General features: G+C 44.7%; 2 protein-coding genes across 2 annotated transcripts in view; both read right to left on the reverse strand.

Moving 5' to 3' along the window:
* LOC141085466 (interferon regulatory factor 3-like) overlaps positions 1 to 20,812 on the reverse strand; it is a 51,506-nt gene extending 30,694 nt beyond the window's left edge. Inside the window, exons 1-3 of the mRNA XM_073570851.1 lie at positions 20,671 to 20,812; positions 7,478 to 7,678; positions 6,667 to 6,850 (exon numbers count right to left, since the gene is read on the reverse strand). Of these exons, the coding sequence (XP_073426952.1) occupies positions 6,667 to 6,850; positions 7,478 to 7,642 (349 nt within the window). The 5' untranslated portion in view covers positions 7,643 to 7,678; positions 20,671 to 20,812. The remainder of the gene's footprint in view (positions 1 to 6,666; positions 6,851 to 7,477; positions 7,679 to 20,670) is intronic.
* On the reverse strand, positions 19,067 to 20,305 carry LOC141084938 (uncharacterized). The gene is made up of 2 exons (XM_073569884.1): positions 20,091 to 20,305; positions 19,067 to 19,928 (listed from the first exon to the last, which is right to left on the reverse strand). The coding sequence occupies exons 1-2, from the start codon at positions 20,153 to 20,155 to the stop codon at positions 19,226 to 19,228; spliced, it is 768 nt and encodes a 255-aa protein (XP_073425985.1). The 5' UTR covers positions 20,156 to 20,305; the 3' UTR covers positions 19,067 to 19,225.
* Positions 20,813 to 27,888: the final 7,076 nt, after the last annotated feature.

Raw genomic sequence — 27,888 nt, forward strand, 5'->3', positions numbered from 1 at the left:
CTGGTGGCCTACTCTTCCTCAAGATGTTCGAAGTTTTTTAGCTTCATGTCCATCCTGTGCCAAGAACAAAGTTCCCAGCCAGTTACCTTCAGGCCTCTTGCATCTGTTTCCAGTCCCTTTGGCTCCCTGGCAGCACATTGCTATGGACTTTATTACTGATCTGCCTCGCTCTTCAGGCTGCACCTTTATCTTCGTCATTGTGGATAGATTCTCCAAGATGGCTCATTTCATCTCTCTTCCCGGCTTACCCTCGGCACCCGAATTGGCGTAAGTTTTCATCCACCATATTTTTCGTGTCCACGGTCTCCCTCAACAAATCGTCTCGGACAGGGGAGTCCAGTTCACCTCTCGGTTCTGGAGAGCGCTCTGCAAGTTTATGAACATCACGCTGGATTTCTCCTCTGCCTATCACCCACAGACCAACGGCCAAACAGAGCGTACTAATCACATTTTGGTGAATTACCTCCGTCACTTCTCTAACGCCCACCAGAACGACTGGTCAGACTTACTTCCATGGGCTGAATTTGCATACAACAATCACTCCAACGAATCTTCTTCCAAGTCTCCTTTCTTTATCGTCTACGTGCAACATCCAAGCGTACCATTACCGGTCCCTCCTGTCTCGGGTGTGCCGGCCGCCGATCTTCTGTCTGGGGAGTTCTCCAGGATCTGGCAGGAGACCAGGACCGTTCTCGAACAAGCACGTGTAAGGATTTAAAAACACGCAGATAAGAGGCGCTTGGACCCACCTCTCTATCATCCTGGCGATAGAGTCTGGTTATCTTCTAAATTTATCCGCCTAAATATCCCCTCGCATAAATTGGGTCCCCGGGATATTGGACTCTTCGAGGTCTTGACTCGCATCAATGACGTCTCTTACAAGTTGAAGCTTCCCGCCTCGCTCCGTATCCCCACGTCGTTCCATGTTTCTCTTCTGAAACCAGTGGTTCTCAACCAGTTCCATGCGTCCACTACTCATTCTCCGTGGCCTATTTCCGCTAATGATGTCTTTGAGGGAGGACCTTTTTTCTGGTAGATTGGAAGGGTTTTGGCCCAGAGTAGAGATCTTGGGAGCCTTGGGAGAACATCCAGGCTCCTCGGGTTTTGGCAAGATTTCTTTCCGGTCTTGGGAAGGGGGCGCGTAAGGAGGGGGGGTACTGTCACGCCGCTGCCTGTCACGCCACCGCCCGCGCTGCCGCTACCCGTGCCTCGACATACTCACCGGTCCACGGCGTCCCGTCGCCTCCCCGTTCTCTTTCCAGCTCCAGCCTCAGCGTTAACTTCCTGTCAGGCGTGCACACACAGCAGACCTTACCGCGCACACCGCTCTCTGTGAGGCCGGCCGCTCCTCCCGGTCCACTCTATGCTCTGGAGGAGTCTGACCCGAAAGTCCCACCGCACATTCCCTTATCAGGCCGCCTCTTCCTCCTGGCGGTGCATGATCGTCACAAGTGTCTCACTCGTGATTCTGGCCCCTCGTATTCCTGCGCTCCCTGCCTGCTCCGCTGCCTTCCCTGTCCCCCGTCTCTGCCAGCCTGATTTACGTTCTTCTCCTTGTGTCTCTCCTAGCTCCTGCCTGCCCGTGTCTCCAGTCCAAGCTCCCGTGTCTTGTCTGTGTCCTCCAGCCTGTGAATTCCAGCCCGGGTTCCTGTCCCGCCAGTCCTGCCGCCTGTGTCAGTCCAGGTCGCCCTGTGTTCCTGGGCTCCTTTCCTGCCGCCTGTGTCCGCCGTCACCTGTCGTGCCACCTGCGTCCGCCCTGGGTACCAGCTGCCGTGGTAATAGTTCCCCTTGGGCCTGCCCCTAACGCTCCCTGTATAGGGGGTGGTCCACCTGGTCCGCTCGCCCAGGGGTGGTTCGTTGCCGCGGTCCAGTGGGTTTGCCCTTGGGGATCCTCACAGGGCTGTATAATAGTTGATGAAGGAATCAAGACAGGTCTGAAGGGCCAAACAATTATGGAGTGAAAATAAACCTTTTCTTTCCTTGCACATCCAGTTCGAGAGGGGGGGGGGGGGGAGAGTGTGGGCGGTGCGTGGGCGGAGACTGTGCGTGTGTGCGGACGGGGTCTGTACGGGCCTCTCGGGGGTCTGTGCGGGCCTGCCGGGGGTTGTGTGTGTGTGCAGGCATCGTCCGATGGGACTACAAGTCCAGAAATACAATGACGGGAGGTAGGTATCCTTCCACACTGCATTCCTCCGCCACTGTAAAAAAATAGTCCCTAGTCTCACTTTTGGCATTGCTGTGCGAGAAAGTTCCCACGCAGCTTTTGCCATAAAGTGAGACCAGTGAACTAGAGTAACCTCTCAGTGATGCACTGCAGGAGATCGTCGTGGGACACTCGTGGATTTTTGCGGATCAGGGAGTATATTGGTTGTTTGTTATTTTAATATTTTTTACAGATGACACTGGCTTCGGGGATCAAAGCGACAAGTGATGGTGAGTATGTACTCTATGCTATATGTACTGTATGTCTATATGTATGTATTGTATGAATGTATTGTATGTAGCATGTATGTAGCATGAATGGAGCATGAATGTAGTATGTATGTAGTATATATGTATGTTGTATGAATGTAGTATATATGTATGTAGTATGAATGTAGTATATATGTAGTATGTATGTAGTATGAATGTAGTATATGTAGTATGTATGCATTATGTAGTATGTATGTTGTATAAATATTGTATATATGTAGTATGTTGAATGAAGGTAGTATATATGTAGTATGTATGTATTATGTAGTATGTATGTAGTATATATGTAGTATGTATGTATGTTGTATGAATGTAGTATATATGTAGAATGTATGTATGTTGTATGAATGTAGTATATATGTAGTATGTATGCATTATGTAGTATGTATGTTGTATAAATATTGTATATATGTAGTATGTATGTTGAATGAATGTAGTATGCATGTATTATGTAGTATGTATGTTGTATGAATGTAGTATGTATGTAGTATATATGTAGTATGTATGTATGTTGTATGAATGTAGTATATATGTAGAATGTATGTATGTATGTTGTATGAATGTAGTATATATGTAGTATGTATGTTGTATGAATGTAGTATGTATGCATTATGTAGTATGTATGTTGTATAAATATTGTATATATGTAGTATGTATGTTGAGTGAATGTAGTATATATGTTGTATGAATGTAGTATATATGTAGTATGTATGTATGTATGTTGTATGAATGTATGTTGTATGAATGTAGTATATATGAAGTACAGTTGTGGCCAAAAGTATTGACACCCCTGCAATTCTGTCAGATAATACTCAGTTTCTTCCTGAAAATGATTGCAAACACAAATTCTTTGGTATTATTATCTTCATTTAATTTGTCTTAAATGAAAAAACACAAAAAGAATTGTCCTAAAGCCAAAATGGATATAATTCCACACCAAAAATAAAAAAGAGGGTGGACAAAAGTATTGGCACTGTTCGAAAAATCATGTGATGCTTCTCTAATTTGTGTAATTAACAGCACCTGTAACTTACCTGTGGCACCTAACAGGTGTTGGCAATAACTAAATCACACTTGCAGCCAGTTGACATGGATTAAAGTTGACTCAACCTCTGTCCTGTGTCCTTGTGTGTACCACATTGAGCATGGAAAAAAGAAAGAAGACCAAAGAACTGTCTGAGGACTTGAGAAACCAAATTGTGAGGAAGCATGAGCAATCTCAAGGCTACAAGTCCATCTCCAAAGACCTGAATGTTCCTGTGTCTACCGTGCGCAGTGTCATCAAGACGTTTAAAGCCCATGGCACTGTGGCTGACCTCCCTAGATGTGGACGGAAAAGAAAAATTGACAAGAGATTTCAACGCAAGATTGTGCGGGTATTGGATAAAGAACCTCGACTAACATCCAAACAAGTTCAAGCTGCCCTGCAGTCAGAGGGTACAACAGTGTCAACCCGTACTATCAGTCGGCGTCTGAATGAAAAGGAACTGTATGGTAGGAGACCCAGGAAGACCCCACTTCTTACCCCGAGACATAAAAAAGCCAGGCTGGAGTTTGCCAAAACTTACCTGAAAAAGCCTAAAATGTTTTGGAAGAATGTTCTCTGGTCAGATGAGACAAAAGTATAGCTTTTTGGGCAAAGGCATCAACATAGAGTTTACAGGAGAAAAAAAGAAGCATTCAAATAAAAGAACACGGTCCCTACAGTCAAACATAGTGGAGGTTCCCTGATGTTTTGGGGTTGCTTTGCTGCCTCTGGCACTGGACTGCTTGACCGTGTGCATGGCATTATGAAGTCTGAAGACTACCAACAAATTTTGAAGCATAATGTAGGGCCCAGTGTGAGAAAGCTGGGTCTCCCTCAGAGGTCATGGGTCTTCCAGCAGGACAATGACCCAAAACACACTTCAAAAAGCACTAGAAAATGGTTTGAGAGAAAGCACTGGAGACTTCTAAGGAGTCCAGACCTGAATCCCATAGAACACCTGTGGAGAGATCTAAAAATGGCAGTTTGGAGAAGGCACCCTTCTAATATCAGGGACCTGGAGCAGTTTGCCAAAGAAGAATGGTCTAAAATTCCAGCAGAGCATTGTAAAAAACTCATTGATGGTTACCGGAAGCGGTTGGTCAACCAAGTATTAGGCTGAGGGTGCCAATACTTTTGTTTGGCCCATTTTTGGAGTTTTGTTTGAAATGATCAATGTTTTGCTTTTTGCTTCATTCTCTTTTGTGTTTTTCCATTTAAGACAAATGAAATGAAGATAATAATACCAAAGAATTTGTGTTTGCATTTTCAGGAAGAAACTGAGCATTATCTGACAGAATTGCAGGGGTGTCAATACTTTTGGCCACAACTGTATGTAGTATGTATGTATGTATGTATGTATGTATGTATGTATATATGTAGTATGTATTTTTTTTTTTACATTCAACACATTAGCCGGATGATGGGACTACTACTGTCCCATCATTGGCTAATGTGTCAATCACTGTCATTGTAGCAGGCATAGCCCGATGGGACTTGTAGTCCCATCGGACGATGCCTGCTCACACACACACACAACCCCCGGCAGGCCCGCACAGACCGCGCATCATGATGACATCATTTCAGCAGCCAATCACAGCCATGCCATTAGTTAACATGGCTAACACAACTGGCTCATTGCATTATGGGAACTTCCGATTCCGGTATTCGATATTGTAAAAATATCGGAACTTAGTATCGGAACTCCGATACAGCAAATATCGGCCGATACCCGATATTTGCAGTATCGGAATGCTCAACACTAGCAACAGCACCAAAAAAATTGTCCTGAGGTTTAAGTCAAGATTACGCACCACAGTCACCAAACAAGATAGAGGAGCTGGCTGCGTGTCAGTTGTGCAGTACCGTGCGTGCGTTCTATTTGCTGTGAACACAGCAGCAGCACCGCAACAGTACAAAAAAACTGCCCTGCAGGGGTAAATGGGACACCAAAAATAGCTGGGAAAAACTATCACTACTCAGTCCCTGACCTTATGTTTTACAGAGGATTTCTGGATGATTTGCACAAAAAAACACAACTCTCCCTAGCAGCTGCTCACACTCTCCCTACACTAGCTGTGTTCTGCATGCAATGTGCAGAAAACGGCGGCGGCAGGGCTTAGAGCCAGGCTATGATGACTCATAGCCTATGATGACGCTGGGCGGCCAGCCAATCATAGTAATGCCACCCACAACCAAGAAGGCTGCGGCATTACTGTGATTGGCAACTGCTGGCGGGAGATCTGAGTAGTGCGAGGCGAGTAGTGAAATACTCGCTATGTTCCGAGTATCGCGAGTACCGCATTCCCACGATTATGCTCGCTCATTCCTAATAAAAGTCCATCAGCGCCCCACGATCACGCCATGGGTGTGCCGATGGGCACATCATGGAATGATGTACCTCCCTGCTGTCAGAGATCAATAGCGGTATTTAACAGGGTAATAACTGAGGGTGGAGCTCCACTCTAGCTGTGGCTGTTAGAGGCACATGATGGCTGACTGAAGTGTGGCAACTTTGATAAATTTTCAAATTTAGGGACAAGACAGAAACTAAGGGTCAGAAGTCAAAGCCATTTTGGCATCACTATCATGGCCATCACCAGCATTGGCAGTAGTGATATACATTCAGGAATTGCTCCATTTTGACATGCTGGATGCAATATGCATGCACTTGCTAACATCTTGGATAGTTATGTCCTTCAATTCTAAAGTTTAGGGTGGTTGGACTTACAGGACATGAGAGAAGACGTCATACAACCTACACAGATCGTTTAGCCCAAGACTGTTTTTAGGATCCAGTACAGACACAACGTACAAAGAGAGCAATTACTGGAGAAGGACATCATGGTCGGAAGAATAGGAGGAGCAAGGCGAAGAGTAAGACCAGCAACCCGATGGCTTGAGACTATCAAGATAAAGGCAGAGAAGACCCTGGTGGACCTATCTAGGCTTGCAGAAAATTGATCATCCTACAGATTGTTCATTCATCAAGTCACCATGGCTCGAGATCGAGCAGAAGGCAATTAATTAATAATAGACACTTGCCAGTCATTATACCCAGTCTTCCTATCATGAAATATAAACCAGAAACTCTAAACAATTAGAAATATTTAATATGGCTACAAGAGGAAGGAGCAGCCCACTGCATGGAGTGCGAAAGCTGAACTTACCACCAGCAATATGTCCTCTGAGGATCTCATAAATCTTATGAGGGTTTTTAGAATCTGAACTGTTATCCTCGACCAATCTAATTTCATTTTTTCGATTCAAGGCAGAGCGGACATTTCGTTTCCACACAGCTGAGTTGCGTTCGTCCTTGTTGGGGTCATAACTTCCGCTGGCGATAGCCCAAGCCTATGGAGATAGCAGACAAATCCACCTCAAAACTTAGAACTTTCTACAAGGCACCAGACAAGTCCAAAGTTTTGAACCAGCCAAATTTGTAGTACCTTCCAAAATGCCTGAGCTGCACTCACTTTTCAAGGTTTCAGGCTGCGTTCACACGTCGCGTTTTTAACGCACATTTATGCCGAGAAAACGCAAAAAAACAGCATCCCATGCATTCCTATGGGATTCCGCAATGCTGTGCTAATGCTGCCGATTTTCCCGCGGCGGAATCGCATTGCGGAAAAATCCACAGCATGCTCATTAATTTTGCGGAATCGCAGGGATTCCGCCCACATGGGAATGCATTATTCTGCTTACTTTCCGCATTGACGAGTGTAAATCAGTTTTCCAAGCGATGCTACAGATCGCTTGGAAAACGCTAGCATTCGGCAAGCTAATTACGCTTGCAAATCGCTAGTTTTTCAGCGGGAAAATCGCGGGAAATTAAAATGCGATTTTCCCGTGGAATGGAATTCTGGAAGTTACTGCGGGAATTCCGCAACGTGTGCACATAGCCTTAAAGTCTGAAAAACACTCAAAAAGCTGGCCGAAAATATATTCCAGTTTTACTAGATCACCAAACAGTTACCATACCTCAAATATTTTCACATCATCGTCACAGCGGTCCTGCCGCAGGCCATGTTTCCATGGAATTTGAAACTGGGTTTGTTCTCTGTTGCTCCATTTGAGACCAGGATATTTCTGACTGTTGATCTGTTCGATGAGCCAAGGGATAATACGTGGCTTCTGAGATCCCATCTCTGCGTTCTCGAAAATGGTCTACCCTTCTATGACCTGCCAAACAATGCGACAATTGGAAGATGTATTATACAATGGCTTGCAAAAATATTCACCCCCTTGGCTTTTTTTTTTACCTATTTTGTTACATTACACCTTGTGTTTACATATTTTTGTAATTCAATTTTGTGTGTGATCAGCACTAAATAGTCTAAGTTGGTGAAGTGAAGTGAGAAAAAATAGGCATAAATTAAATTTATGGCATCAAATAACTAAAAAATGGCATGTGCATATTTATTCACCCCTTTTGCTGTGAAAAACCTAAACATTTCTGGTGCAAGCAATTCCCTTCATAATTCCCATCCTTAGTGACAGGACGTCCACCTGTTGGCAATCTAAGGTGTCACATGTCTGTTAGTACATACACTTTACATTTTCTGAAAGGCCACAGAGGCTGCAACACCAATAAAGGAGTTGTGCCACCATAAAGAATACATTTAACTAAGTAGAAAACGTGTAAATAAATCTCTCTATATAAAAGAGAATATGTGTGTGTATCACCAACCAATCATGAAGCATCTTTCATTTCACCAGCGCTGTTTAAAAGAAGCTGAGCTGTGATTGGTTGCTATGAGCAACAGTTTTCCTTGCAACCAATCACTAAGCAAAGAAGCTGAGCTGTGATTGGTTGCTATGAGCAATAGTTTTCTCACTCCACGAAAACACTTCAGCAGACACTGCCATGGTGGGAGAAATTTAGCATCCCCGGGAACATAAGCTCCTAGCCATTGTCTGCCTCCCATAAAGGAGCAGAGAGCACAGGACAGAAATGAATCCCCCCTCCTTCCCATATACCCATCATACATCCTCCATCCCTCTTAAAGGGATCATTGGTATAGAAGTTAGGGCAAATCCATCCAGTGCTTTGGTTTTGACTCCAGGCCTCTCTTAAAGGAATCCCTGGTATGGAAGTTAGGATGTGGGATATTAGGGGTAGTAGTCCAATGGATCTGGCAGACAGGATGATGTGGGATATTAGGGGTAGTAATCCGGTGGCTCTGACGGGATGATGTGGGAAATTAGGGGTAGTAGTCCGATGGCTCTGGCTGACGGGATGATGTCGGATATTAGGGCTAGTAGTCTGGTGGCTCTGGCTGACGGGATGATGTGGTATATTAGGGGTAGTAGTCCGATGGCTTTGGCTGATGGGATGATGCGGAATATTAGGGGTAGTAGTCCGGTGGCTCTGACGGGATGATGTGGAATATTAGGGGTAGTAGTCCAGTGTCTCTGATGGGATGATGTGGGATATTAGGGGTAGTAGTCTGGTGGCTGTAGTGGGATGATGTGGGATATTAGGGGTAGAAGTCTGGTGGCTGTGACGGGATGATGTGGGATATTAGGGGTAGTAGTCTGGTGGCTGTAGTGGGATGATGTGGGATATTAGGGATAGAAGTCTGGTGGCTGTGACGGGATGATGTGGGATATTAGGGGTAGTAGTCTGGTGGCTCTGGCTTACGGGATGATATGGGATATTAGGGGTAGTAGTCCGGTGGCTCTGATGGGATGATGTGGGATATTAGGGGTAGTAGTCTGGTGGCTCTGATGGGACGATGTGGAATATTAGGGGTAGTAGTCCGGTGGCTCTGGCTGACGGGATGATGTGAGATAGTAGGGGTAGTAGTCTGGTGGCTGTGATGGGATGATGTGGGATATTAGGGGTAGTTGTCTGGTGGCTGTGATGGGATGATGTGATATTAGGGGTAGTAGTCCGGTGGCTCTGGCCGACGGGATGATGTGGGATATTAGGGGTAGTAGTCCGGTGGCCCTGGCTGATGGGATGATGTGGGATATTAGGGGTAGTAGTCCGGTGGCTCTGGCTGACGGTACAATGTGGGATATTATAGTGAGTGTGGCTATGCGGCGTGGGAGGGGCTCTACACTCATCTTTATATACAGTATATATAGATATAATCATTATAATTTGCTATAACTAATCGTAGTTAGTTATTATACCCGGGCAGCACCGGGCTCTTCAGCTAGTGGTTTTATAATTTACAGTTATTAAGAGGAGGACTTTAAAGGGAATCTGTCACCCTTTTTACTCCCTATCAGCTGCCGGCATTGACATCAGGGGCTTATCTACAGCATTCTGTAATGCTGTAGATAAGCCCTTGATGTAACCTGAAAGATAAGAAAAACACGTTAGATTATACTCACCGGAGGGGGCGGTCCGGTCCGATGGGTGTCGCGGTCTGGTCTGGCTCCTCCCATTTTCATACGATACCGTCCTCTTCTTCCCTTCCTGTCGTGGTTCCAGCGCAGGCGCACTGCTCTGCCCTGTTGAGGGCAGAGTAGAATACTGCAGTGCGCAAGCGCCAGATCTCTCCCGGCACCTGCGCACTGCAGTACTCTGCTCTGCCCCTCAACAGGGCAGAGCAGTGCGCCTGCGCCGGAGCTACTACAGGAAGGGAAGAGGACGGCATTGTATGAAGATGGGAGGCGCTGGACTGGACCGCGACACCCATCGGACCGGACCAATGGATGGTCTCTGAACTGCACAGATGTGTGGGGTCCTCCAGAGAGAATAATGCAGTTTGTAAGCTGGTTTCTTACCTGGCTTATTCATGAAATTAGTATTTGAAAACTAAACGAGACAGCTCTTTCACATGCATATTTAGATATTTAGCTGTACTCTGAAATACTTGGCTTTTATGAGTCTGGCCCACTGGAGAGCTAGGGAATCCCCTGGTGGACCCTGCCTCTTCCAACACAGACATGCAATGGAAAACCCCTCCTCCTTCTATCCTAGCACTGCTAATACAGCTGACCAATCTCTGCTTCTTCTGCTGTGCTCCTGCCCTAGGTTTTGGTGTTGGACTGACACCTTTGCAGAAGAGGTGTCACTGACTCTGGTACCTCTGACTGCCCCCTTAAGGTAAAACCTTGTGACCACCCTTATTAATTTTGACTGCTATACTTCAGTTTTTCCTGACTTTTCAACTTTTCAGTGATATATTAATCATGCTATGCAGTAATAACAAGAACAGTAATTTATACTTGCATAAGTTAGCAGATTTTCCATTGATAATTCTCCAAAAAGGAGCTACAATAGTGAGCAGATTTCCCATAAACAGGTAAATATTATAGTAATCTATAAAATATAAGACTCTTTTCACATGCCCAGTATTTTTTTTTCCATTTTTGCCCTCTTTTTGGAATGATAAAAATGAAGGAAAAATGGTTGCAGTACTGGAACCAGTAATTTGAACAGGAATGGAAGAGCCATAAAATGTCCGTATTTTAGCAGGAACACAGAATGTAGTCTGCACAAGTTCTCTGCTGATCTAAAAAAAAAATATTTTAAACCCTTTTTTTACACTTTAGTCCACTGTAAGAGGATTAACCCCTTAACCCCCAAGGGTGGTTTGCACGTACATGACCGGGCCAATTTTTACAATTCTGACCACTGTCCCTTTATGAGGTTATAACTCTGGAACGCTTCCATTGATCCTAGTGATTCTGACAATGTTTTCTCGTGACATATTGTACTTCATGTTAGTGGTAAAATTTCATTCATATAACTTGCGTTTATTTGTGAAAAAAACGGAAATTTGGCGAAAATTTTGAAAATTACGCAATTTTCCAACTTTGGATTTTTTTGCCCTTAAATCACAGAGATACGGCACACAAAAAACTTAATAAGTAACATTTCCCACATGTTTAATTTACATCAGCACAATTTTGGAACCCAAATTTTTTTTTCTTAGGAAGTTATAAGGGTTAAAAGTTGACCAGCGATTTCTCATTTTTGCAACAACATTTTATTTTTACGGACCACATCACATTTGAAGCCACTTGGGGGGGTCTATATGATAGAAAATACCCAAAAGTGACAACATTCTAAAAACTGCACCTCTTAAGGTGCTCAAAACCACATTCAAGAAGTTTATTAACCCTTTAGGTGCTTCACAGGAATTTTTTGAATATTTTAAAAAAAAATGAACATTTAACTTTTTTTCACAAAAAAAATACTTCAGGTTCAATTTTTTTTATTTTACCAAGGGTAAAAGGAGAAGTTGGACTGCAAAAGTTATTGTGCAGTTTGTCCTGAGTACGCTGATACCTGATATGTGGGGGGGAACCACTGTTTCGGCGCATGGCAGAGCTCAGAAGGGAAGGAGTGCAGTTTGACTTTTTCAATGCAAAATTGGCTAGAATTCAGATCGGACGCCATGTCACGTTTGGAGAGCCCCTGATGTACCTAAACAGTGGAAACCCCCCACAAGTGACCCCATTTTGGAAACTAGACCCCACAAGGAACTTATCTAGATATGTGGTGAGAACTTTGAACCAACAAGGGCTTCACAGAAGTTTATGACGTACAGCGGTACAATTAAAAAATCATATTTTTTCCACAAAAATGATCTTTTCACCCACAATTTTTATATTCCCAAGGGTAGCAGAACCCTAAAAGTTATTGTGCAATTTGTTCTGAGTACGCTGATACCCCATATGTGGGTGTAAACGACTATTTGGGCGCATGGAAGAGCTCAGAAGGGAAGCATCGCCATTTGACTTTTTTGGCTGGAATTGAGATCGGACACCATGTCGCGATTGGAAAACCCCTGATGTACCAAAACAGTGGAAACCCCCCAGAAATGACACCATTTTGGAAACTAGAGCCCCCAAGGAACTTATCTAGATGTGTGGTGAGAACTTTGAACCCCCCAGTGCTTCACAGACGTTTATAACGACCGGGCGTGAAAATAAAAAAATCTTATTTTTTCAAAAACCTTGATCTTTTAGTCCCCATTTTTTTATTTTCCCAAGGGTACCAGGAGAAATTGGACCCCAAAAGTTGTTGTCCAATTTGTCCTGAGTACACTGATACCTCATATGTGGGAGAAAACTACTGTATGGGCACACGTCGGGGCTCGGAAGGGAAGTAGTGACGTTTTGGAATGCAGACTTTGATGGAATGTTCTGCGGGTGTCGTGCGTTTGGAGAGCCTCTTATGTACCTAAACTATTGAAACTCCCCACAAGTGACCCCATTTTGGAAACTAGACCCCCCACGGAACTTATCTAGATGTTTGGTGAGCACTTTGAACCCCCAAGTGCTTCACAGAAGTTTATAACGCCCAGGCGTGAAAATAAAAAAATCATTTTTTTCCACAAAAATGATATTTTTGCCCCCAATTTTTTATTTTCCTAAGGGTAACAGGAGAAATTGGACCCCAAAAGTTGTTTTGCAATTTGTCCTGAGTACGCTGATACCCCACATGTGGGGGTAAAACACTGTTTGGGCGCATGGCAGATCTTGGAAGGGAAGGAGCACCATTTGACTTTTTCAACGCAGAATTGGCTGGAATTGAGATCAGATGCCATGTTGCGTTTGGAGAGCACCTGATGTGCCCAAACAGCGGAAACCCCCCAATTATAACTCCAACCCTAACCCCAACACACCCCTAGCCCTAATCTCAGCCCTAACCCTAGCCCTTACCCAAGCCCTAACGGGAAAATGGAAATAAATACATTTTTTAATTTTATTATTTTTCCCTAACTAAGGGGGTGATAACGGGAGGTTTGATTTACTATTTATGGCGGTTTTTATAATTGGCAGCTGTCGCACACTAAAAGACGCTTTTTATTGTAAAAATAGTTTTTGCATCACCACATATTGAGAGCTATAATTTTTCCATATTTTGACCCACCGAGTCATGTGAGGTCTTATTTTTTGCGGGACGAGTTGACGCTTTTATTGGTATCATGTTCGGGCACGTGACATCTTTTGATCGCTTTTTATTCCGATTTTTGGGACGCAGAATGAACAAAAACCAGCATTTCATGAATTTCTTTTGGGGGGTGCGTTTACACCGTTCCGCCTGCGGTAAAATCGATAAAGCGGTTTTATTCTTTGGGTCAGTACGGTTACAGCGATACCTCATTTAGGTCTTTTTTTATGTTTTGGCGGTTTTATGCAATGAAAACAATTTTATATAAAAAATAATTATTTTTGTATCGCTTTATTCTGTGAGCTATAACTTTTTTATTTTTTCTCTGATGATGCTGTGTGGTGGCTCATTTTTTGCGGACAAGATGACGTTTTCAGCGGTACCATGGATATTTATATGCGTCTTTTTGATCGCACGTTATTGCACTTTTTGTTCAGCGGTATGATAATAAATCATTATTTTTTGCTTCGTTTTTTATTTTTATTTTTTAAGGGGTTCGCTAAAAGGGTTAACTAATTGGAAAGTTTTATAGGGCGGGTCGTTACGGACGCGGCGATACCAAATATGTGTGCTTATTGTTTTTTTTTTTATTTCCAAAAAATTAATTTATTAGGGAATATTTTTTTTTTAATTTATTTAGCGATTTTTTTAAAATTATTTTTACACTTTTTTTTTTAACTTTATTACATTGTCCCAGGTGGGACATCACTGTCCTGTGACAGATCGCTGATCTGTCACAGATCAGCAATCTGTCACAGGCAGTGTGCAGGTTTCCTCCTTGTCTGCGCTTTGCAGGCACTGAGGAAGCCAGCTCCCTGCAAGCCTCCGAAAGTCCCCGTCACCATCTTGGATCCGGGGACCTGCAGGGAAAGAGCCCCCCGCAGCAGAGCTGCACATTGCGCTGCTATGGGGGACTCAGGGAAGCACGGAGGGAGCCCCCTCCCTGCCGATGCTTCCCTTTAACCCCCGGTACACCGCGATCGTGTTTGATCGTGGTGTGCAAGGGGTTATCGTGTCGGGGCGGTCCGTGACCGCCCATGACACATTGTGCTGGGTGTCAGCTGTGATAATCAGCTGACACCCGGCCGCTATCAGCGGCGCTCACCACGTGGGCGCCGCTGATCGCTATGACGTACTATCCCGTCCCTGGGAATTAAGTCCCAGGGCACATGGACGGGATAGTAAGTCACATGACAGAAAGGGGTTAAAACATATGTTTATTAGTGATGAGCGAACGTGTTCGGCTAAGGCGTTATCTGAGCATGCTCGGGTGCTAACCGAGTGTCTTCGGCGTGCTTGAAAAATATGAGTCCCCACAGCTGCATGTTTCATGGCTGTTCTACAGCTGTAACACATGAAGGAATTGCCTGATTTTGTTTATAGACAACTTCTATCTCCTATTGCAGGGTACCACTATGGGTACCGATATAATACCATGCTAACATTGTTTTGAGTGCCCTGGAGGAGGGCTTTGTCTATGTGTCCCACCACTTCAGCAATGTTCTGATGTGGTGAAGGTGCATAGATAATGTCTGTCTCATCAGTAAGGGACTTCATGTCAACTTTTGGATTTTTACGTTTTAAATGTGTTGTCCGGGCACAGAACAGTAGGGTTTCGACATCCAAAACCCCAACCAATCAGCTGTAATTTGTTCCTTGGCTCAGCAGCATTGTTCAAATAGTTTATATATGGTGTCACCAGAGCAAAAAGCTTATCAGAGGGGGTGCTGGTGAAATGATATTGATGACCTATCCATTTTTTAAATTTAAACTTGTTTGGTCAAAGGAACATATACAGTCCTTATACATTCTAAAGACTTTGAAGGAGTCTTATTTGAACACCAGTCTCTAAGTTAAGCCTATAGACAGGAATAACTGGCTGATATTTAAGAGCAGCCACCCATCTAATATGCTCCCCTCACTGCCACTTCCTCAGGGTTATACGTATTGTGAAAGATAATGGCGAGGTACGAAATAGCTTTCTAAAAATGTCAAATAAGCTCAATGCTAGGGGCCACCCTGTTGAGGGCAGAGTAAAGTACTGCAGTGCGCAGGCGCCGGACCTCTGACCTTTCACGGCGCCTGCGCACTGCAGTACTTTACTCTGCCCTCAATAGGGCATATAAAGTACGCCTTTGTAGGAGACGCAGCAGAAGTAAGGAGGATGACATCATCGCTAGAAGATGGGAGGCGCCAGACTGGACCGCGACAGCCACCGCACCCACCCATGCCTCCCGGTGAGTATAATTTTTTTTTTTTTTCTTATCTTTCAGGTTACATCGGGAGCTTATCTACAGCATTACAGAATGTTGTAGATAAGCCCCTGATGGCTGTGGCCACAGCTCATAGAGCAAATAGAGCAAAAATGGGGAGACAGATTCCCTTTAAAGGAAGCTGGACAGGAAACCATTTGTATCCCGTAAAGCCTGTTTCACACTTTAGTTATTTGACGTCAGTCAAAATCCACCGGTTTTATAAAAAACGGATCCGCCATTTTTTTGGCAAATCCCCATAGACTTGCATTAGCGGCGGATTTTGACTGATGGTCGTCCGTTGCATCCGTTTTTGACGGATCCGTTTGAATTTTAGCGTCCATTGCCGACGGACAATGTAACTTTTTTCCAGCGGTGGACCGCTATTTTAATCTCTCTCTATCCTTTTCCAGAGATCGGATCCTTTTCCAGAGATCGGTTCCTTTAAATTTCAAGTACTTAGCGGCTGCAGCGGATCCATCCAAAAAACGGATCAGGTGGCATCCGTTTATTGCAAAACGGAATTGGATCCTTTTTTTCACACTTTCGCGGTTTGCAACTGACGTCAAACAACTGAAGTCTGAAAGAGGCCTAAGGCCGGGGTCACACTGGCGAGGAATACGGCCGAGAGAGAGGCGCTAAAAGCACGCATTACACACGGACCAATGATTCTCTATGGGGTCCCTCGCACCAGGCGTATATTTCTCATCCGTATTCTACGCTCCGTGCCACTCGCAGCATGCTGCGATTGTCAGCGTACTACGCCCGTAATACGCAAATGCAAGTCTATGGGTGCGCAAAAAATACGGATTACACACGAACCACACATGTGACTTGCGAGAAATACGCACCCGGTGCCTTTTAGCAAAGCCGGCAATTCAGTGCGCTGTACAGTAAACTCACACTGACAGGTTTAATAAAGAAACGAAAGAATAGATATAGACACATAGAATACACATTATATATATATATATATGCATTCTATGAGTCTATATCTATTCTTTGGTTTGTGTAAGGCCGGTTTCACACTAGCGCATTTTCAACGCGCGCACGGCCGGGGGTAGCTCCGCCCCCGATCCGGCTCTCTGCCCGGCGTGCCCGCCCCTTCCTTGTAGCGCCGCCTCCTAGCGGACAGCGGCGCCTGCGATCGGCGCACCCTATCTTTAGCATAGGGTGCGCCGATCGTGCGCAGGCCGTGCGCTAGTTGCGCTTTGACCTGCGCTGCGCACTTTTGACGGTGCGCCGTGCGCGCCAAAATCCGAAAAGTTTGATTTTGGCGCGCACGGCGCACCGTCAAAAGTGCGCAGCGCAGGTCAAAGCGCAACTAGCGCACGGCCTGCGCACGATCGGCGCACCCTATGCTAAAGATAGGGTGCGCCGATCGCAGGCGCCGCTGTCCGCTAGGAGGCGGCGCTACAAGGAAGGGGCGGGCACGCCGGGCAGAGAGCCGGATCGGGGGCGGAGCTACCCCCGGCCGTGCGCGCGTTGAAAATGCGCTAGTGTGAAACCGGCCTTATAAACCCTGTCATAGGGCTCCATTATATGTCCATTTTGCAAGGCGGCGAGAAAATCTCGCCATACGGATTACATACGGATGCAGACATGCGCAAAATACGCGACCACACCTTGATTACGGATGACATACGGAGCACTGTTTAGGGGTCATTCATCCGTATTACGCATGTAAAATACTGACCGTATTATGCGCAGGTTAGTGTGACTCCAGCCTAACAGTGAGCGGAGTGGGAGATAGCTACTATTATTTGTAAATGGCCGGTATTAGGGTGTGTGCACACGCTGCGGATTCTGCTGCGGTTCCGCAGCGGTTTTGGCCGCTGCGGGTCCGCAGCAGTTTTTGCTGCGGTGTACAGTACCATTATTCCCTATGGGAATAAAAAACCGCAGTGTAAATTTTTCGGCGCGGTTTTTCTGCGGTTTTGAAACCGCAGAAAGAATTGACATGCCAATTCTTTCTGCGGATTCCCCTGCGGTTTGCCATCTCCTCCATTGTGGAGATGAAAAACCGCAGGGCAAAACCGCAGAGCAATCCGCAGGTAAAACCGCAGGTCTTTGGACCTGCAGATTTACCTGCGGATTTCACAAAATCCACGTGGCCAAATCTGCACTGCAATCCGCAGCGTGTGCACGTACCCTTAAGTGATTCACACCCTAAGGATTTTCCTCTTTCCTTACTGTAGATCTAGGAATATGAAAGATAGGTGTCATCAAATTTGATGTATGCCAATCCAAGACCAATGCCCAGACTTCTCTGACAAAGGCAGGAAAGGGCGTCACTCTTGCTTTACTTAAATTCTTCTTCATTATTTAAAGGGGATTGGTTTAGACACCCCATAATGGTTCCATGACAATTGTGTACAAGATAATTGTGTACGGACAATTGTGTACAGAAAATTGTGTACAGGCCAATTGTGTCCAAGGCCAATTGTGTACAAGGACAATTGTGTCCAAGGACAATTGTGTACAAGGACAATTGTGTACAAGGACAATTGTGTACAGGGCAATCGCCTTGTACACAATTGCCTTGTACACAATTGTCATTGTACACAATTGGCCTGTACACAATTGTCTGTACACAATTGTCTGTACACAATAGTCCGTACACAATTATCTTGTACACAATTGTCCTGTCACCGTTAAGATCTAGGGGGCAGACATTGATCTTGTTGAGAATCTGACTGCAGAAATCATTCTACGGGCTCATACTCACTTGTGAGAGACTCGCACGATTCTCGTGTGAGTCTCTCGCATGGAAACCTGGCACTGCCGCCGGCACTCAGGCCGGAGGGGGTGACTGCATAGAAGTACATGTAACCGCACGCTCCAGTCCGAGTGCTGATGGCTGTGCCAGGTTTTCATGCAAGAGACTCACACGAGAATCGTGCGAGTCTCTCGCAAGTGAGTATGAGCCCTGAATGAAAGAGGGAGTTACCAGTGTGAGACTTTTTAAAAAAAAATCTCAAACTTTGGCTCAGAAGTACTCAAGTCCCCCCTTCCCCCCAGAGTGATTTTATGTACACTAGAATTTATTCATTTTTTTACCATTTTTGAAAATTTTAAAAAACATGCAACTTTTTGCTTAAACAAAATTGCAAAAATGGGTACAGACCCCCTCCCCCCCCCCCCCCAAAAAAAAAAAAAACCAAGACATTTTTTACTTTAGCAAAATTCATGAATCGCAAGCGACGTTTTGATGAATTTGGCACAAAAAAAACATCAGTGAATTGTGCAAATGATTACTCAGACGACAATATCTGGAAACCTTGACCTAACCCTCCGTCAGGCGCAATATAGATTCTCCTCAGTTCATGCGCAATGTGCCTGACAAGCACAGGTCAGAAAACCACCTATAGTAGCTACATATTTCAATTTCAGGACTATAGAAGTAGTCAGTGACCTTCATAGGAATGTATTAAAAGAGATTACACCAAATCAGATGCAAAAAAAAACATTTATTAACCATAAACTTATTAAAACTAAAAGTACCACTTTTCGGTAGTACCGCCAAATAGGCTCCAGTTATCTTTACTTAACTATTGCTTAAATATAAAATTATGGAAAAAAACTTAAAGGATATTGCACTTAGATGTTACTTAATTATTTTCTACTCATCTTCAGTGGTTTCAATTGCAGCAGAAGATCATCGAAACGGAGGCAACGGATCAGGACTTTGAATCGTTTCAGATTCATCACAAGGCTGAATTTTTCGATGCCATCACCGTCTGTCCCCCACAGCTCCTCCAAACTTTGCCTATTTGCTCTGAAAGCACCAGCTAGGTATAACAAGCCAATAAATGCCTTGAGTTCAATCACATCAGTGTTTGTGATGTCCCTCTCTCTGGAGAATTGCTCTTTGATTGTGTCAATATACTGGTTAGTGAACCGAACAATAGTTTCCAACATGCTATCTGTAATTAGATTACTCCAAAATTCCACTGCAGTTTTAGCTTTTCTAGCACTTCCAATAACTCCAGGAAGGTGTGTAATAATATTGTGGGATTCTCTGCGCTGTTTGTTCTTGGGTGCCTTTTTGTTCCACTTTGTATTTTTATCTTTGCCCAAATAATAAGCTAGATCTGTGTCTGTTTCCTCTGTATCCGTGTCATCACCATCCTGCTCTGTTCCAGAATCAGTGTTACATTCTGCTACCTCATCTTCAGATGAAATGTCACTAGATTCCTCTAAATCCTCAGTTACTGCTGGTTCTTCCTCATCATCTTCTAACAAAAAAATCTTCATTTCTTCTAAATGAAGGGGTTTAGATGAATCATACTGTTTTCTGGCCATTGCAGCAGAAAATCTGAAGCAAGAGAGAAAGAGTATGTGTTAGGGCGCAATGTGCCTTAGAAGCCACCCTCCTTTTGTCTAAGAAAACAGTACTTATGTACACTAACTTAGCATTAATCCTTCATAAAACAAGCTAAATACACAATCGTGATGAATGAAAAAAGAAAATACTAACCTTTCAATTTGTGTTGAAATCAGGCGCAATGTGCCTGAGAAGCCAAAGTGTTGATATCTGCTCATTAGAAGGTCTGCTGAGTCACTGTGATATCAGGTTTCACAGAGCCTGTAGAGTCAGGAGATAACTAGGAGGGGTGGGGTTTTCTAATAAGTGGGCAAGGAGAGAGAAGTGAAACTAATTACTGTGTGCCTGTCAGATCTATTGCGCCTGACGGAGGGTTAAAAAAAAGGGGCAAATGGAAAAATGAAGTTTGTGCAAATGACAAAAAAGGAGCAAAATACCAAAAAATCAACAAATTGCAAATGTAGTAATGAATGGGACAGTAAGAATTATCCTTTTGTAATAATTGAATGAAAATAATCAAATCAATCATTCCAGTAGCATAAATATAATAATACGGGTCTTTTTAAGAACCAGTCTGAATCCAGCCATACTGGTCATGGTAGGGTGCAATCAATGAGAACAAGTATACAGAGCTGATCTGTCCTAATTTCTACTGCCCCCCTAACTTGTGTAGACCCTTCGGTTACATTTAGGGTATGGTGTACACTTAATATCATACACCGGTTCTGCTTACCTGAATATGTCACTGCTGTTTGCAATGGCTTCAGCTCTCACCAGTTTCAGTTTCAATTACTGAAAATGTTTCCCTCCCTAATGACTTCCCACTGGTGACTGCAACCAATGACTGAAGCAGCGCCTGATCTCACTGTGGAAATCCCAGCTGCACTGATCACTGCAGTGATGTGATCATGCCAGGGATAGGAAAAGCCCAAGTGATAGGCTTCTCTAGGTGTACAACACTTATTCTATGACGTACTGGCCAACAGACCCAATTTTGCCAGGATAGCCCTGCAAACTGGACTCCGTACAGACCCAGTACTCCGTAAACTGATCCTTGTAGGCACTAAACCTGCCGTCAGATTACAGTCTGTTACTATAGACATACATAGTCCTTCAGATGAGCTGTAGACCCGAAACTGTACGATTTTCTTTCTAAGGTTGCTTATTTTTTATGTGAGCTACAGAGGAGTAATAATAATTGATTATGAAGGTAGGAATAGCCTTATGGATTCATTGTGCCCTCACAAGTGTAACATATTAACAGGGTCGGACTGGGGTGTCTGGGGCCCACCAGGGGAATGGACTCTAGGGGCCCACCCTACAGCTATATATACAAATATCTGTCAGTCGTTATCCCCATTATAGTGGAGAATCGACTGTAAAACACAGGCGGCTCCTGCACATCTACTGTGTGCCCCCATAACTGGGATGTATAATTACAGTAGCTTACATTAATGAGGTTCTTTGGTTAGAACAAGTTATCACCAATTCATGGGCTCCACAGGATAGGTGATCGCTTAGGTCTGACCATTAGAAACTGCACTGAAGTTTTATCGTTGATAGGACACTTATCACCTTTTTAAAATGGAGCGGCAAGCGGGATAGCTGACCGCAGCTCCGTTCATTCTCTTTGGAGCGTCTAGAAAAAACACAAGTGCAGCCACTGAGGGAAAGAATGGATCAGTGGTCAAGTCGGATATGCCACTCCAGTCTAATGGGTATAAAAAGTTCCACATTTTGCTGAATGGGTCCAAGTAGTCAGACCCCCACCAATCAATACGTTATCACTTATCCTATGGAGAGAAGATTACTTTTTTCCACAGGAAACCCCCTGTAAGTGCATCTCTGCCGCTGTGTACACAGTATTTAATCTCTAGTTGAAATAAAGAATCTTCTCCTAAATAATATCAGAGAGAACAAATGACTGCCATACACATCACAATCCACTATACCAAGACCAATACCACCACATACAGGAAGAAATACCAAAACACAATGATCAGACCACATGAAGACCGAATAATACTACATACAAGGGACAAATACCACCACACCATGACCAGACCACATATTACCACCACATAGTGACCGAATAATATGACATATTACCAGCATATATGGACCAAATAATACCACATACAAGGAGAAATACTGCCACACCGTGACCAGACCACAAATTACCTCCACATAGTGACCGAATACTACAATACTGATTATGAATACAAACCACAATACTAACAACACTTATTACCACCAGTGACATTATACACAGTACCTCTGTATAAAGTGTCAGCGTACAGGTAATACAGTGATCACCAGTGACATTATACACAGGAGCTCTGTATATAGTGTCAGTGTACAGGTAATGCAGTAATCACTGCTGACATTATACACAGGAACTCTCTATATAGTGTCAGTGTACAGGTAATACCAGTGACATTATACACGCCGGGCGCACACATGCCGCTATCAATCGGGACGCGCACCGCAGCGGTTCAGGTAATGAACGCTGCATTGACAAAATACAATAACCAAGGTGTATATGAGCATATTAAGTATAAAATCATAACACACTGGTGCCCAGATATAGAACCGTCATGGATCAGTCGCTAATATACATTAAACATGGATGTGGAAACCACAAAAACACGACCAAAAGATCCTTTATCTTAATATAAATGTTTCTTTATTAGAAAGGACATAAAGGACAAGAAGGCAGACATGTGCAAAATGCAATCAAAAGTGCAAGTAGTGCCTGAAGACCGCCTGGACCAACACCAGACACAGAGGAAAGGTAGAGAGATATACAAATCTAATATACAAGAGGCATATAGTGTGTTGAGGGCAGATAGAGGCCAAAATTTAAAGTATATCACAGAATTGCCCAGGAAACCTATATCACCTCAAAAGAGGCGCCAAATATAAGTAAGTATCCATGATTATGTGTATATATAGGGGGAATCACTACCTATATCCTGTGAAGTACACAACTAACCTCCTATCCACTATTACCGTGGGCCCCCATGTAGACTGAGCCGAGAAGGAAATCCTTCTCATACAAGGCTAAACTGTTACACATCCATAGGGGAGGAAACCACCCCCAACATACCTCAATGCAGTCCTCAAATGCCCAGGTGGTCCAGGGGTCACCCCAACGCGCGTTTCGGAGCCGATTGCTCCTTCCTCAGGGGGCATGGGTTTCCTCCCCTATGGATGTGTAACAGTTTAGCCTTGTATGAGAAGGATTTCCTTCTCGGCTCAGTCTACATGGGGGCCCACGGTAATAGTGGATAGGAGGTTAGTTGTGTACTTCACAGGATATAGGTAGTGATTCCCCCTATATATACACATAATCATGGATACTTACTTATATTTGGCGCCTCTTTTGAGGTGATATAGGTTTCCTGGGCAATTCTGTGATATACTTTAAATTTTGGCCTCTATCTGCCCTCAACACACTATATGCCTCTTGTATATTAGATTTGTATATCTCTCTACCTTTCCTCTGTGTCTGGTGTTGGTCCAGGCGGTCTTCAGGCACTACTTGCACTTTTGATTGCATTTTGCACATGTCTGCCTTCTTGTCCTTTATGTCCTTTCTAATAAAGAAACATTTATATTAAGATAAAGGATCTTTTGGTCGTGTTTTTGTGGTTTCCACATCCATGTTTAATGAACGCTGCATGCGCGCCCCCTGCTCTTTTAAAGGGCCCCCGCTCTTTTTTTTTTTTTTCAGTTTTTAACTTCTCCTCCTCTGGGTGGCTCCTTCCCACAGTCAAGGGGGGCCCCCATACCCTATATGTGCAACCTTCCAGGCTCCCCCCTGTATGGGCATCCATCCAGCCCCCCCATCCCCTGTATGGGCATCCAACCAGGCCTCCCCCTGTATGTGCATCCATCCACCCCCCCATCCCCTGTATGTGCATCCATCCAGGCTCCCCCCGTTATGTGCATCCATCCAGGCCCCCCCGTTATGTGCATCCAACTAGCCCCCCCCGTATGTGCATCCAACTAGGCCCCCCCCGTATATGCATCCATCCACCACCCCATCCCCTGTATGTGCATCCATCCAGCCCCCCCAACGTTATTTGCATCCATCCAGGCCCCCCATTATGTGCATCCATCCAGGCCCCCCCCCCGTTATGTGCATCCATCCAGGCCCCCCCGTTATGTGCATCCATCCAGGCCCCCCCCATTATGTGCATCCATCCAGGGCCCCCCACCGTTATGTGCATCCATCCAGGCCCCCCTCCCCCGTTATTTGCATTCATCCAGGCCCCCCCGTTATGTGCATCTATCCAAGCCCCAGCCGTTATGTTCATCCATCCAGGCCCCCCCACCGTTATGTGCATCCATCCAGGCCCCCCCCCCCGTTATTTGCATCCATCCAGGCCCCCCCTGTTATGGGCATTTTTCCAGGCCCCCCTGTTATGTGCATCCATCCAGCCCCCCGGTTATGTGCATCCATCCAGGCTCCCCCCATTATGTGCATCCTTCCAGGCCCCCCCATGTTATGTGCATATGTGCATCCTTCCAGGGGCCCCCCCTGTTATGTGCATCCTTCCAGGGCCCCCCCCCGTTATGTGCAACCTTCCAGGCCCCCCCCTCCCGAGAGAGAGAGAAGAAAAAAAAATCTTTCACTCTCACCTGCCTGCGCTCCCAGCGGTGGCGACCTCCTCCTCCTCTGCAGGTCGGCTGCCGGCGCGCTCATTGCAAAATGGCCGCCGACATAGCAGAGGCCAGCGGTGGATGTGTGCGCCCGTCACATGAAACTGACGTCATACGCCGGGCGCACACATGCCACTATCAATCGGGACGCGCTTCCCACAGCCAAGGGGGGGCCCACCGGGGGATTCCCCGGTACCCCGCCAGGCCAGACCGCACCTGCATATTAACATAGTAACATAGTTAGCAAGGTCGAAAAAAGACATTTATCCATCCAGTTCAGCCTATATTCCATCAGAATAAATCCCCAGATCTACGTCCTTCTAAAGAACCTAATCACTGTAAGATACAATAGTGTTATGCTCCAGGAAGACATCCAGGCCTCTCTTGAACCCCTCGGCTGAGTTTGCCATCATCATCTCCTCAGGCAAGGAATTCCAGATTCTCACTGCCCTAACAGTAAAGAGTCCTCTTCTATGTGGGTGAAAGAACCTTCTCTCCTCCAGATGCAGTGGGTTTTTGTCAGATAACTACTATGTGTAGCACTACTGCCGGCGTCCCTGCTCGGTGTTCCTTCCCTCTCCATGCAGGGACGCTGGCTTACTCACCAACCCAGCCTTGCGGCGTGGTCTCCCAGTGTGTCCTTCCTGCTTCCTTGTGTGTGCGCTGCAATTCCTGGCGGCTCGCCTAGTACCCGCGTGCGCACTCTCCCCTGTTCTTAAAGGGGCAGCGAGTGCATATACTGAATGCGCTCAGCCATTTGCTGAGAGGTATTTAGTATAATGTAGTGCACCTGCAAGACAGCCCTCAGACAATAGCTGGGAGGCATCTTGTGTAAAAGACTCCCTCTCCCCTAGGTAGTCGCCAAGCAACGTATTAAACCTCATAAAGTAACATAGTAACATAGTAACATAGTAATTAAGGTTGAAGGGAGACTTTAAGTCCATCTAGTTCAACCCATATCCTATCCTAACTTGCCCTAACATGTGATAGTGGTCAGAATTGTCAAAATTGGCTTGGTCAATAAGAGGTTAATAAACATTACTGAATTGTTGATGCATTTGTTTTAGTTTCCAAGGAAGAAAGTTTATGGCAGTATGAGACATTCCAAGCACGTGCACAAGCACCAAAAATTATTGAAATTAATAACTAGAGTTTCTGCTGTGATATTTTGAAAAGTCATTCAAGGGTGAAACCATAAAAATCAAGTTAATTCTATAGAACATATGTTGTTAGAGGAAGTCACTTACCCACAAAGTGCCAATTCAGCTACTTATACATTTATATGGGGGTCTTAGCCCCTATAAATAATCATACCAGTAATATAATAAATCAGAAGGCTTTGATGCCCCCTTGGCATGGCCGATGGCTTAGTGCACCGTTCCTCTGATTTTCAGCATTGTCGCTGATATTGATTGACAGAGCTCATTTTCTGACAGCGAGCACGGCCTAAACGTAATCCCTGCTCCTGACGCTGGAGGAGACCACAGTGTCAGTGCAGTCACACTCTGATCTGATCAACTGTCCAGTGGTGGCAGATGTTGGCAGAACAAGGAATGAGCTGGATTTTAACATGTCCTCTTCCTCTTATTTCATCGATTGAAGATCACTCTGGGCAATTGATAAGTCATATCAATCCTGGTCCATCTAAGGTCAGGAGTGGTGGGACATCCAATAGGACTGTAGAAGGAACAATAAAGGAACTGGAGAAAAGACAAAAGAAAGTAGCAAAAAGGGAAACATGTAAAGGAAGGACTAAGAGGTGGGTGGAAAAGTGATGGCCATTTCCAGAGCTTAGGTGGACATATTATGGGATGTTCCAGCTCCTTGGTTTGATAAACAGATACAGTTATGTCAATATGTGGCAACTTGGTAAAAAATAAAAACAGTCCAACGATCAGGACTATGGATATGTACTGTAGGGATTGGGCATCGTAGTAACAGGCACGTGAGACACATCATTGGGAACTACCGTGCACCTACACTAACCACAATGCCAGTCCACTGTGTTGGTCACTATAGATCGAGGCTGACAACAGAGGTCTTCAGGTAAACGTGGCAGCAGCTACAGTGGCATCATGTAAAAGTTTGGGCACCGCTGATCAAAATTTCTGTCATTGTGAACAGTTAAGCAAATTGAAATCAAAATGATCTGAGGCCTAAAGTTACAGATCACACATTTCCTTTGTATTTTAGGCTGAAAAAGAATTATTATGGTTATATTTTACATTTTAAAAACTACAAAAAGAAAAATGTGCCAATGCAAAAGTTTGGACACCCTGCATAGATAATACCTAGTTAGACCCCCTTTTGCAGGTATCACAATCTTTCATTTCTTGTTTGAGGGATTTTCATCCATTCTTCCTTGGAGAATTCTCCCAGCTCTGTGAGATTCCTGGGGCATCGTCCATCCTCTGCTATTTTGAGGTCTAACCAAAGATTTTCAGTGATGTTCAGAGCAGTAGCGCCCGTACTGTTACATCACTGTGTGCATTACTACCGATACTGTAATATCACTATGTATTACTACCTGTACTGTGGCATCACTGTGTGCATTACTGCCTGTACTGTGGCATCGCTGTGTGCATTACTGCCTGTAGTGTGGCATCACTGTGTGCACTACAGCCTTACTGTGACATCACTCTGTGCATTACTTCCTGTACTGTTACATCACTGTGTGCATTACTACCAGTACTGTAATGTCACTATGCATTACTTCCTGTATTGTTACATCACTGTGTGCATTACTACCGGTACTGTAATGTCACTATGCATTACTTCCTGTACTGCTACATCACTATGTGCATTACTGCCTGTACTGTGACATCACTGTGTGCATTACTGCCTGTACTGTAGCATCATTGTGTGCATTACTGCCTGTACTGTGGCATCCCTGTGTGCACTACAGCCTTACTGTGACATCACTCTGTGCATTACTTCCTGTACTGTTACATCACTGTGTGCATTACTACCAGTACTGTAATGTCACTATGCATTACTTCCTGTACTGTTACATCACTATGTGCATTACTACCTGTACTGTTATATCACTATGTGCATTACTGCCTGTACTGTGACATCACTGTGTGCATTACTGCCTGTACTGTAGCATCACTGTGTGCATTACTGCCTTACTGTGACATCACTGTGTGCATTATCTCTGTGTATTATGGAAAGATACATGACACAGATAAAAAGGATTAAACTATTCAGATAACTTTCACGTTGTGCACTTGCTATTGAAGATGTCCGTGGTGGGACCCCTATTTGTGTTTGGCAATGGTGC

This window comes from Dendrobates tinctorius, unplaced genomic scaffold (genome assembly GCF_039654945.1).
Source record: "Dendrobates tinctorius isolate UK_male_01 unplaced genomic scaffold, ASM3965494v1 ptg000028l, whole genome shotgun sequence".
Classification (NCBI taxonomy): domain Eukaryota; kingdom Metazoa; phylum Chordata; class Amphibia; order Anura; family Dendrobatidae; genus Dendrobates; species Dendrobates tinctorius.